At 34.3% G+C, this 10700-nt stretch overlaps 1 protein-coding gene across 1 annotated transcript; it reads left to right on the forward strand.

The window, feature by feature from the left end:
* Nucleotides 1–336: 336 nt before the first annotated feature.
* Nucleotides 337–2855, forward strand: LOC131638076 (RNA-binding protein CP33, chloroplastic-like). The gene is made up of 4 exons (XM_058908630.1): nt 337–766; nt 945–1046; nt 1927–2223; nt 2334–2855. Exons 1-4 carry the CDS (start codon nt 356–358, stop codon nt 2409–2411), a joined length of 888 nt encoding a protein of 295 aa, XP_058764613.1. The 5' UTR covers nt 337–355; the 3' UTR covers nt 2412–2855.
* The last annotated feature ends 7845 nt before the right edge of the window (nt 2856–10700 follow it).

Genomic DNA, 10700 nt, shown 5'->3' on the forward strand with positions numbered 1-10700 from the left:
AAACCCAAGGGGCGACAGCTAGCACGATTCATTGGTAGCTGAAAAAAAATTGATTAGGGGATATGGAAAGAAGGAATAATGCGCATGGGATATCTGAAAAATCCTTGGGTATTGGAAAAGATGGATACTTGATGTCATGTACCTATGAGAAGAGTGTATTAGCATTTATAATAACGTATGGGATTTAAATGTAAATAAATGAGGTATTAGAATGTAGTTGATAACATAAATAATTAATTAAAATGTAATTAACCCGTAATGACTGTTTTAACTTTAAAATATCATTAATCTATGGATTATCATGGGATTAGAATGTAAATAATAGAGGCATTAGTTTTCTTAGTATAGTATTGAAATGTTGAACATAGCAAACATATCCATGGCTCGTGCAACCACTGCTTCCTCCCTTATCTACCACCACAAACTCTTCAACTTCTCCTCTACCCATTCACCCATTCCCCACACCCTCAACTTCCCACTCACAACAACAACCAGTTCCTCAAAACCCCTCATTCTAAATCCCCAGTTACTCAACCCTCCTTCTTTCAAACTCCACCCTCTTCACCCACCATCATTTTCCTTACATCAATTCGAATATACTGAAGAAGAAGAAAATGATCCTAAAACTGAAACTAAAACCTTACCGAATTCAGACCCAAAATCGTCGCAATCAAAGAGACTATTTGTTGGTAACTTGCCATTTTCATTATCTTCTTCCCAATTGGCTCAACTCTTTGCAGAAGCCGGAAACGTTGTGTCTGTAGAGGTTTGCAACTGTTCTAACCCTATTGTTTGATCGATAATGGGGAAATACCCAAATTAGGGTTTATAAAACTTTATCATTTTAGTCCTTTCACTGCCAGTATTTGAAATAATCCCTGAAATTGCAAAACTTTAATCAAATTTGTCCCCTTTCTGGTTGTGTTTGGTTTTGAGTTATGCAGATTGCGCATGATGACATTGGGGATAGAAGCAGAGGATTTGCGTTTGTTACAATGGGGAGCGTGGAGGATGCTGAAGAAGCAATTCGAATGTTTGAGGGCACTGTAAGTCTCTGTTGTTGATTACAATTCATTTTTTATAAATGAAGAATCCATATTTGAGAGAAGGAAGCAATTTCATTTTAGAACTATCTAGAAAATATGATATCTACATGTTTTGATTGACGGCGAGTTTCTTGAATCACAGTCGTGTTGTGCAACAACCTGCACTATCACTTGAACCAGGTTTGTATATTATTTGGTGTTCAGGTTTATATTAGAAGATGGAGATAGACATTATGGCCATAATGATTTGGTGTTTAACCAAGGGTTAGTTGTAAATTAGTTAGGGTCAATTTCATGTTTTCTTGTCTTATTATCATTTGAGCAGAAATTAGGCCCTGTTTGGACAAATGGCTTAAATAAGCGCTTATAACCAGTGTAGTCATGATCGAGTGTTGCATTGTAAGATCATAAGATCTAGCATGCTAAGAATGTCTGAGAGTGCTACGATTAGAAAAAGATAGTTTCCGTCGCCTGTGTGGTCAAGATTGAGCTTTTTGAAGCATGATCGTAAAAAAAAGGTGTTGGGACAATATTTTTTTTTGGGTCGGTATTATGATTTTCATGTTTTTTTTCTGTGTATGTTGTGTGTGTGTGCGTCTCTCTCTCTCTCTCTCTCTCTCTCTCTCTCTCTCTCTCTCTCTCTCTCTCTCTCTCTCTCTCTCTCTCTCTCTCTCTATATATATATATATATATATATATATATATATATATATATATATATATATATATATATATATATATATATATATATATATATATATATATATATATATACATATATATATTATGTTCCAAATTATCAATCGCAACTGTACTGTTTACTGCATTGAGCAAACAATGATAACTCAATTTTAATGGCCATGGCTATGATGGTGAACAGAATGTTGGAGGTAGAGTTATTAAGGTAAACTTCCCAGAAGTGCCTAGAGTAGGCAAAAGGGCAAAAATGGGCTCAAACTATAAAGGTTATGTAGACAGCCCTCACAAAATCTATGCCGGAAACCTCGGTTGGGATATGACTTCCCAGGATCTTAGAGAAGCCTTTGCTAAGCAGAAAGGCTTACTGAGTGCCAAGGTTATCTATGAAAGGAACACCGGAAAATCTCGCGGATATGGGTTTGTTTCGTTCGAAACTGCTGAGGAAGTAAAAGCTGCTTTGATTGCTATGAACGGCGTGGTACGAACAAGTTTTTTCAGTTTTTAGTTTTGCAACTTTTGTTCATCTTGTTATATGTCAATCTAACTATGTAACAACTTTCTTTGAATGTATAACTTAATGTTTTTCAGGAGGTTCAAGGACGGCCTTTACGAATGAAATTGGCTGTTGATGACAAGAAGCCTTTATCGCCTCCGGTAATTGATTAAAATAAAGGAAGTAATGTTGATAGCTTGAAAATGCTGTTTGGAATAAACAAATGAGGTACATAAGTTATGGCTTTTCCACCCTTTGAATACTCTTCAATTTTGTCCTAAGTGGTCTCTCATGTCATATTTTTCTGTCAATTACTAATCACATTGGCATACACTAACTACAAGATCAATGTCAATTCTTTTGATAATGTAATGGTGGTAAGGGACCAGAACCCAGTTCCTCTTCAACCGACTTTACCGTTCAGTCCGACTGTAGATCAACCGACATTAACGATCTACCATTGACTGCATTGTAAATCCCTAGTCCACAATATTATGTTATTAGTCCTATGTAAAGGAATGAATGTGGAACTGTAATCATGTTTATTTTGCTCTTCAAAGATATATGTGATCTACATTAGTCTTTCATTAAGCATCCACATCAGTTTTTTTCTTCAATAGTTTTGATGTCATCTTAGGGCGTAGCTGACAAAAGATATATTGTTACAGGTTGATTTTGATGTTTGATGAACCTATGAAAACCATTTTCATATGTTTATGATTGAAAGAAATGTTATATTCATGAACATGAGAGTTCTACTGTTTTTTATGAACGCGAGAAATTGTGTTAGTTGAATAAATTAAATATCTCTTGCGCTCATCTCAAAAGACCAATTTCTCGAGTCGGAGAAGGGCACAATGTAAGGCAAAGAAAAGGTGTGACATCCGAAAAAAATTGTTCTTTTTCCCATACACACCTTTAGGGGCGAAGTTGGGTTGGGTAAAATAAAAACAATTGAGCCATTCAGATAAAGCTGAGAAAGTTTTCTTTTATTGATTCAAATCTATTTAACTTATTTTGATTAATATGCAGTACCTGAATCAAATCAAGTTGTGCCTTTTCTTTTTTATGAGTTGGACGCTAATCAGCTACATCTCCGGAGCACCTATGAGCCACAAATTGCCTCTAATCAAAGCCATAATGCACATGAACGATTATTTCTTGCCATCCTGACCGATCATAATGTCGTTTGCCAAATAAACTTCAAACTCCCCTTTGATTTCTTATTCCTGCCCATCACCACGAAGGGCCTAAAGAAGGAGAAAAGTATCTTCAACCATGTATCTTCAACCATAATAACAACACAGCCTAACTAAAATATTGTGGAACAAATTCCAAAAGCAAAATAACAATTGTTCGGTTCATAAATCAGAAATTTGCAATCAAGTGATAGAATAAGGTTTTGTTATAGTGGAGCAAATTTATGGCATGGCGGAGAGGCAGTAGATTTGTAAGGATAGGACTTCAATGCTTAAGCAACAACTTAAGTTTGTGGTTGCTTAAGTTTGTGGCTGAATAAAAAGTTGCTTCCTCCCGAAGAGGACAAGAGGATATGTTGTAATTACTAAATTGTTTTATTTGATAGGTTTCTGTCTTCCTTTTAACGACTTTGAAGTAGCAACTTAAATCATTTAGTAATTGTTCATTCGCAACTTATATCAAAGTCTTTTAATACTAGTGTGAATAAAAGAAAGGAGCGTCCTCCTTGACGCTCTTCTTCCACCCCTTTAAAGCTTAACAAAGCTCTACTGGTTCGGCCAGTGCCCAGGGTCCGGTCTCTCATAGTCAGAGTACAAAGATGTTTGTGCTTTATTTAGAGAGCATGAAGAACTTTGAGGTCTGACATTACCTGGTTATTCTTTTAATCGAGGTGGATGATGCTAACATTTGTATGTCTATACATTGGACGAGCTGTCACATGAAGTATGTGTATAACTCTATATTATTTGTTGATTCACAAATTGTCAAAGAAATTTTTTAAAGCCATACGAATTGAATTAAATTGTTAAAAGACTTTTTTTATTGTTTTGGTGATGTATTCTACTAGTAAAATCAATAAATACCGTCTACTTTGTTGGTATTACTTTTATTAAGATAACATATTCATTGCATTTTCGTATATGTTATAAGAGAAAGAGAAAGCGTCATTTAAGATTTAGACAAGAATCATGATTTGTTGAAATCTCTCAAGTTAATTGTGACTAACTAAGAAAATTGTGTGGAAGGTACAATAGTGGAATAAGTAAAGGATAAAGTTGTTAAGTATTGGAATGTTATGTCATGCATATTGAAAATACACCAATGAATGGGGTGGAATTTGTTCATGGTAGATTAATAATGTAATTGGAAAATAATATAAATAATATATGCAAAAAATAAGGAATCAATTGAGAGTATATACAACTTCAGTATACTAAGAGGAACAAGAATTAAACAAAAGGTGTTATGATCTCAAATAATTGAAAATATTTCTAAACACCCTTTGTATTTAATGACATTTCCGAAAACCCTAATTTCTCTAAGCTTCTTGATCAATCACCTATCCTGTGAAACAAGCAAACATAATCTTTTTGTATATTTTTTGGTTAGCAAATGATGCATGAATGATTATAAATGATGATAATGATGATCACACTCTTTGAGATACGATGCAAACAAGATCCTATGATGATCACCTTAAGCCATAGGACCATGCTTTGAACAAAAGTCAAATTTCCATAGGATTAGGTCAAAACCCTAATTCTGTACCAGATGATTTTGAAAGCTGTTGATCTTGATTGGAACCAAACTTGGGCTTGGTTATTGATGGGGGAATCACTTGAGGATATGAGAAGGTTTGAGCCTCCTAGTGAGCTTTAAAACCCTGATTTTCCTTAGCTCCTTGATCAATCACCTATCTTGTGAAACAAGAAAACACAAGCTTTTTGTATATTTTTTGGTTACAAATGATGCATGAATGATTATGAATTATGATAATAATGATCACACAGTTTGAGATACAATGAAAACGAGGTTCTATAATTATTACCTTGAGCCATAGGACCATGCTATGACCAAAAGTCAACTTTCAAGAGTACTAGGTCAAAACCCTAATTATGTACCAGATGAATTTGAAAGTTTTTGATCTTGATTTAAACCACACTTGTGCTTGGATATTTATGGGGAAATCAATTAAGCATACGAGAAGCTTTGAGTCACCTTGTGAGCTTTAAACCCCTAATTTGCCCGAGCTCCTTGATCAATCACTTATCTTGTGAAACAAGCAAACACAATATTTTTGTTTATTTTTTGGTTAACAAATGATGCATGAATTATTATGAATGATAATAATGATGATAATGATGATCATACTCTTTCAGATACAATGCGTATGAGTTCCTATGATGGTCACCTTGAGCCGTAGGACCATGCTTTGACTAAAAGACAACTTTCCATGGAATTAGGTCAAAATCCTAGTTGTGTAACAGATGAATTTGAAAGTTGTTGATCTTGATTTAAACCGCACATGGGCTTGGTAATTGATGGGGGAAATCACTTCAGCATATGAGAAGGTTTGAGCCACCTAGTGAGCTTTAAAACCCTAATTTTCCTTAGCTCCTTGATCAATCACCTATCTTGTGAAACAAGAAAACATAAGCTTTTTGTATATTTTTTTGTTAGCAAATGATGCATGAATGATTATGAATGATGATAATAATGATCACACAGTTTGAGATACAATGCAAACGAGGCTCTATGATGATTAACTTAAGCCATATGACCATGCTATGACTAAAATTAAACTTTCAAGAGAATTAGATTAAAACCTTAATTATGTACTAGATGAATTTGAAAGTTTTTGATCTTGATTTAAATCACCCTTGGGCTTGGATATTTATGGGTAAATCAATTAAGCATACGAGAAGGTTTGGCACACCATGTGAGCTTTAAAACCATAATTTGCCCGAGCTCCTTAATCAATCACCTATCTTGTGAAACAAGCAAACACAATCTTTTTGTTCATTTTTGGTTAGTAAGTGATGCACGAATTATTATGAATGATAATAATGATGATAATGATGATCACACTCTTTTAGATACAATGCATATGAGTTCCTATGATGGTCAACTTGAGTCGTAGGACCATGCTTTGACCAAAAGTCAACTTTCCATATAATTGGGTCAAAACCCTAGTTGTATAACAAATGAATTTGAAAGTTGTTGATCTTGATTTAAACCACACATGGGCTTGGTTATTGATGGGGGAAATCACTTGAGAATATGAGAAGGTTTGAGCCACCGAGTGAGCCTTAAAACCCTAATTTTCCTTAGCTCCTTGATCAATCACCTATCTTGTGAAACAAGAACACACAAGCTTTTTGTATATTTTTTGGTTATCAAATGATGCATGAATGATTATGAATGATGAAAATAATGATCACACAGTTTGAGCTACAATGCAAACTAGGTTATATGATGATTACCTTGAGCCATATGACCATGCTATGATCAAAAGTCAACTTTTAAGAGAATTAGGTCAAAACTCTAATTATGTACCAGATGAATTTGAAAGTTTTTGATCTTGATTTAAAGCACACTTGGGCTTGGATATTTATGGGGAAATAAATTAAGCATACGAGAAGGTTTGAGTCACCTTGTGAGCTTTAACACAATAATTTTCCCGAGCTCGTTAATGAATCACCTATCTTGTGAAACAAGCAAACACAATCTTTTTGTTCAGTCTTTGGTTAGCAAATGATGCACGAATTATTATGAATGATAGTAATGATGATAATGATGATCACACTCTTTCAGATACAATGCATATGAGTTCCTATGATGGTCACCTTGAGCCGTAGGACCATGCTTTGACCAAATGTCAACTTTCCATGGAATTAGGTCAAAACCCTAGTTGTGTAACAGATGAATTTGAAAGTTGTTGATCTTGATTTGAACCGCACTTGGGCTTGGTCATTGATGGGAGAAATCACTTGAGCATATGAGAAGGTTAGAGCCACCTAGTGAGCTTTAAAACCCTAATTTTCCTTAGCTCCTTGATCAATCACGTATCTTGTGAAATAAGAAAACACAAGATTTTTGTATATTTGTTGGTTACAAAATGATGCATGAATGATTATGAATGATGATAATAATGATCATACAATTTGAGATACAATGCCAAGGAGGTTATATGATGATTACCTTGAGCCATAGGACCATGCTATGACCAAAAGTCAACTTTCAAGTGAATTAGGTCAAAACCCTAAATATGTACTAGATGAATTTTAAAGTTTTTTATCTTGATTTAAACCATACTTGGGCTTGGATATTTATGGGGAAATCAATTAAGCATTCGAGAAGGTTTGAGTCACCTTGTGAGCCGTAAAACCCTAATTTGCCAGAGTCCTTCATCAATCACCTATCTTGTGAAACAAGCAAACACAATCTTTTTGTTTATTTTTTGGTTAGCAAATGATCTATGAATTATTATGAATGATAACAATGATGATAATGATGATCATACTCTTTCTGATACAATGCATATGAGTTCCTATGATGATCACCTTGAGCTGTAGGACCATACTTTGACCAAAAGTCAACTTTCCATAGAATTAGGTCAAAACCCTAATTCTGTACCTGATGATTTTGAAAGTTGTTATCTTGATTTGAACTGCACTTGGGCTTTGTTATTGATGGGGGAAATCACTTGTGCAAATGAGAAGGTTTGAGCCACCTAGTGAGCTTTAAAACCTTAATTTTCCTTAGCTTCTTATCAATCACCTATCTTGTGAAACAAGAAAGCACAAGCTTTTTGTATATTTTTTGGTTACATATGATGCATGAATGATTATGAATGATGATAATTATGATCACACTCTTTGAGATACAATGCAAATGCGGTCCTTGATGATCACCTTGAGCCATAGGACCATGCTTTAACCAAAAGTCAACTTTCTAGAGAATTAGGTCAAAACAATAATTGTGTACAAGATGAATTTGTAAGATAATCTTGATTTGAACCACACTTGGGCTTGGTTATGTTTGGGGGAAATCACTTGAGCATATGAGAAAGTTTGAGTCACCTAGTGAGCTTTAAAACATTAAATTTTCTGAGCTCCTTGATTAATCACCTATCTTGTAAAAGAAGCAAGCACAATCTTTTGTGATATTTTTTGGTTAGTAAATGATGCATGAATGATTATGAATGATGATAATGATGTTAATGATGATTACACTCTTTGAGATACTATGTCAACGAGATCCTATGATGATCACCTCGAGCCTTGGTCCATGCTTGGCCCAAAAGTTAACTTTCTAAAAAATTAGGTCAAAACCATAATTGTGTACTAGATGAATTTGAAAGTTGTTGATCTTAATTTGAACCACACTTGGGCTTGGTTATTGATGGGGGAAATCACTTGAGCATATGAGAAGGTTTGAGTCATTTGTGAGCTTTAAAACCCTAATTTTCCTGAGCTCCATGATCAATCACCTATCTTGTGAATAACAAAAGCACAATCTCCTTATATCTTTTTTTGTTAACATATAAAACATGAATGATTATGAATGATGATAATAATGATCATACAGTTTGAGATTCAATGAAAATGTGGTCCAATGATGATCACCTTAAGCCATAGGACCATGCTATGACCAAACGTAAACTTTCAATAGAATTAGGTCAAAACCCTAATTATGTACCAGAAGAATTTGAAAGTTTTCGATCTAGATTTAAACCACACTTAGGCTTGGATATTGATGGGGAAATCAATTAAGCATACGAGAAGGTTTGAGTGACCTTATGAGCTTTAAAATGCTAATTTGCCCGAGCTCCTTGATAAATCACCTATCTTGTGAAACTAGCAAACAAATTTTTTTTCTTTATTTTTTGGTTAGCAAATGATGCATGAATTACTATGAATGATAATAATAATGATCATACTCTTTCAGATACAATGCATATGAGTTCCTACGATGATCACCTTCAGCCGTAGGACCATTGCTTGACAAAAAGTCAACTTTCCATAGAATTAGGTCAAAACCCCAATTGTGTACCAGATGAATTTGAAAGTTGTTGATCTTGATTTGAACCACACTTGGGCTTGGTTATTATTGGGGGGAAATCACTTGAGCATATGAGAAGGTTAGAGCCACCTAGTGAGCTATAAAACCCTAATTTTCCTTAACTCCTTGATCCATCACCTATCTTGTGAAACAAGAAAACAGAAGCTTTTTGTATATTTTTTGGTTAGCAAATGATGCATGAATGATTATGAATGATGATAATAATGATCACACAGTTTGAGATACAATGTAAACGAGGTTCTATGATGATTACCTTGAGCCATAGGACCATGCTATGACTAAAAGTCAACTTTAAAGAGAATTAGGTCAAAATCCTTATTAAGTACCAGATGAATTTGAAAGGTTTTGATTTTATTTAAACCACACTTGGGATTTGATATTTATGGGAAAATCAATTAAGCATACAAGAAGGTTTGAGTCACCTTGTGAGCTTTAAAATCCTAATTTACCCGAGCTTCTTGATCAATCACCTATCATGTGAAACAAGCAAACACAATCTTTTTGTTTTATTTTTGGTTAGCAAATGATGCATGAATTATTATAAATGATAATAATGATGATAATGATGATCACACTCTTTGAGATACGATTCAAACAAGAGCCTATGATGATCACCTTGAGCCATAGGACCATGCTTTGACCAAAAGTCAAATTTCCATAGAATTAGGTCAAAACCCTAATTCTGTACCAGATGATTTTGAAAGTTGTTGATCTTGATTGGAACCAAACTTGGGCTTGGTTATTGATGGGGGAATCACTTGAGGATATGAGAAGGTTTGAGCCTCCTAGTGAGCTTTGAAACCCTAATTTTCCTTAGCTCCTTGATCAATCACCTATCTTGTGAAACAAGAAAACACAAGCTTTTTGTATATTTTTTGGTTAACAAATGATGCATGAATGATTATGAATTATGATAATAATGATCACACAGTTTGAGATACAATGAAAACGAGGTTCTATAATTATTACCTTGAGCCATAGGACCATGCTATGACAAAAAGTCAACTTTCAAGAGTATTAGGTCAAAACCCTAATTATGTACCAGATGAATTTGATAGTTTTTAATCTTGATTTAAACCACACTTGTGCTTGGATATTTATGGGGAAATCAATTAAGCATACGAGAAGCTTTGAGTCACCTTGTGAGCTTTAAAACCCTAATTTGCCCGAGCTCCTTGATCAATCATCTATCTTGTGAAACAAGCAGACACAATATTTTTGTTTATTTTTTGGTTAACAAATGATGCATGAATAATTATGAATGATATTAATGATGATAACGATGATCATACTCTTTCAGATACAATGCGTATGAGTTCCTATGATGGTCACCTTGAGCCGTAGGACCATGCTTTGACTAAAAGTCAACTTTCCATAGAATTATGTCAAAATCCTAG

Source organism: Vicia villosa, unplaced genomic scaffold (assembly GCF_029867415.1).
Source record: "Vicia villosa cultivar HV-30 ecotype Madison, WI unplaced genomic scaffold, Vvil1.0 ctg.002162F_1_1, whole genome shotgun sequence".
Classification (NCBI taxonomy): domain Eukaryota; kingdom Viridiplantae; phylum Streptophyta; class Magnoliopsida; order Fabales; family Fabaceae; genus Vicia; species Vicia villosa.

Coding starts and splice junctions, on each gene's coding strand:
- LOC131638076 (XM_058908630.1), top strand. CDS start 356: ATGTTGAACATAGCAAACATATCCATGGCTCGTGCAACCACTGCTTCC. Junction 767..944: donor GAAACGTTGTGTCTGTAGAG/GTTTGCAACTGT, acceptor TGAGTTATGCAG/ATTGCGCATGATGACATTGG. Junction 2,224..2,333: donor TGATTGCTATGAACGGCGTG/GTACGAACAAGT, acceptor AATGTTTTTCAG/GAGGTTCAAGGACGGCCTTT.